Source organism: Geospiza fortis, unplaced genomic scaffold (genome assembly GCF_000277835.1).
Source record: "Geospiza fortis unplaced genomic scaffold, GeoFor_1.0 scaffold66, whole genome shotgun sequence".
NCBI lineage: Eukaryota > Metazoa > Chordata > Aves > Passeriformes > Thraupidae > Geospiza > Geospiza fortis.
Genome location: NW_005054312.1, coordinates 2270525 through 2272262, shown reverse-complemented (window position 1 = coordinate 2272262; position 1738 = coordinate 2270525). Strand labels below are relative to the sequence as shown.

General features: G+C 57.5%; 1 protein-coding gene across 1 annotated transcript in view; it reads right to left on the bottom strand.

Moving 5' to 3' along the window:
• LARGE2 (LARGE xylosyl- and glucuronyltransferase 2) overlaps positions 1-1738 on the bottom strand; it is an 8705-nt gene that overhangs the window by 5117 nt on the left and 1850 nt on the right. Inside the window, 5 exon segments of the mRNA XM_005419428.3 lie at position 1; positions 3-57; positions 318-400; positions 793-1049; positions 1336-1509. The exon segment at position 1 is cut by the window's left edge and continues 68 nt beyond it. Coding sequence (XP_005419485.1) covers position 1; positions 3-57; positions 318-400; positions 793-1049; positions 1336-1435 — 496 coding nt within the window. The 5' untranslated portion in view covers positions 1436-1509.

Below are 1738 nucleotides of genomic sequence, written 5' to 3'. Positions count from 1 at the left end.
TGGAGGATCTGGTGGGCCACTGAATCCGTGATGAAGTGAAAGTGGAGGGGGTTTTTCCTGCCAAGGGCAAGCACAGCAACATTCAGTATTGCAGCAGAATGAAAAGGACATAGTTCCCCATCCCACCCATGGGACAGATATCAGCCAAGGGGGCAAATGGAAAAAAAACCCTCTAGGGGGAACAAATTCCACTTTGCCACTGTAAGCACAAGGGGTAGAGAGAAGTCCTAGAGCCCCTCTTCTGCAGCACTACAGCTTGCAGCAGCTCATCTGAGAACCCCAACCAGCAGGCTGCTGGCACAAGGTCTCCCCATTACCTGTGGAAGAGGATGGATTTCACCAGCGTGACCACGTCCCGGCTTGCGTTGTGCCCAGCACACACAATCGCGACATGAAGGAGCTGCCCAAAGACAAACGGTGCCATTTTGAGACTGGACACCCCCTCCCTGCAGGGGCTGTCAGCTCCTGCCTGGCACCACACTACAGGGAGAAGCTTCAAAACACAACCTTTCCCATGCAGAAGGAGCCCCAAAGAGAGGTGGGAGTTCCCTAACTCAGAAGTGGGGAACAGGAGTCTTGCTGCCACTCCTCCTCTCTGGTCTCCTTCTCTGGAGAAGGAAAATACCCTCACCCACTGAGCACCATGGAGAGCCAGGATGAGGCCCCAGCATGGCCAGAACACAGGGAGAGCAGTGCCAGGTGAGTTGCTCATATATTCATGCTCCACAGGGTCCCAGCCTCCCACCCAACATTCCCTATCCACAATGCCACTGTGCTGGTGCCATCACCCACCTCACACTTGTGCACTGTCCACTGCTTGGGACAGGCCGTGTGGTTGCTCCTCTTGCCCCCAGGGGGGCCTCTGTCCTCAGCAGAAGCCCCCCACTGCGGGCTGCCATCGCTGCCCTCCGCCTGAGCCTGGCTGAGCTGCAGCCGGAGCTGCTGATTCTCCTCCTCCACCCTGCGCACACGTGAGGCCAGCGCCTCCCGCTCCACATTCTGGCTTGACTGCTCGCCCAGACAGGGGGGCAGCAGGAGGAAGCGGCCATCTGTGGAAGAGATAGGGACATGCAAAGGGCATGGCAAGGCCAGGAGAGCCCAGGTGTGAATGTTGAGGCAGAACCACAACTGAGGTCCCAGCATGTCTCACAAGTGCCCAGCCAACATCTCAGCTCTGTTCCCCTGATCTCCAGAGATGTCCCTGGAGATGTCCTAAAGTCTCACCTGCAGTGACTTGCATGGCCAGAGCAACCACCCCAAGGATTAATCCCTTGCTGCCCACCCTCTGTTGTGGACTGTCCCTTGATCTGAGGACGATGAGAAGGACTCACTCACATTCAAGGCTTCCCACAAAGAGGTAGAGCCAGGAGAGGAGAATGGCCAGGGTCACTGTGGCGAGCAGCAACTTCAGCTTCATGCGCCAGGAGCGCAACATGATGTGCTGGCAGGACGCTGGCAACAAGGATCAGGTGGGCAACCCGAGTCTGGCTGGCCCTGGCATCCTAGAGCCTGTGAGGGACAGGGGAAAAGAGAAAGGTCTCACCAGTAGCCCCCACCCTGGTGTCCCAACATCTCCCCAGAAGGACATCCTCCATCACCTGCTCCTCCAGGACAGTACCTGGGCAACTGAAGCAGCAAAACAGACACCCACTACCTCTCCAGACAGCACACTCCTGCCCATGATGGAACATTTACCCCCCTCGACTCGTCCCGCCATCTGGACTGGACTGCAGAGCCT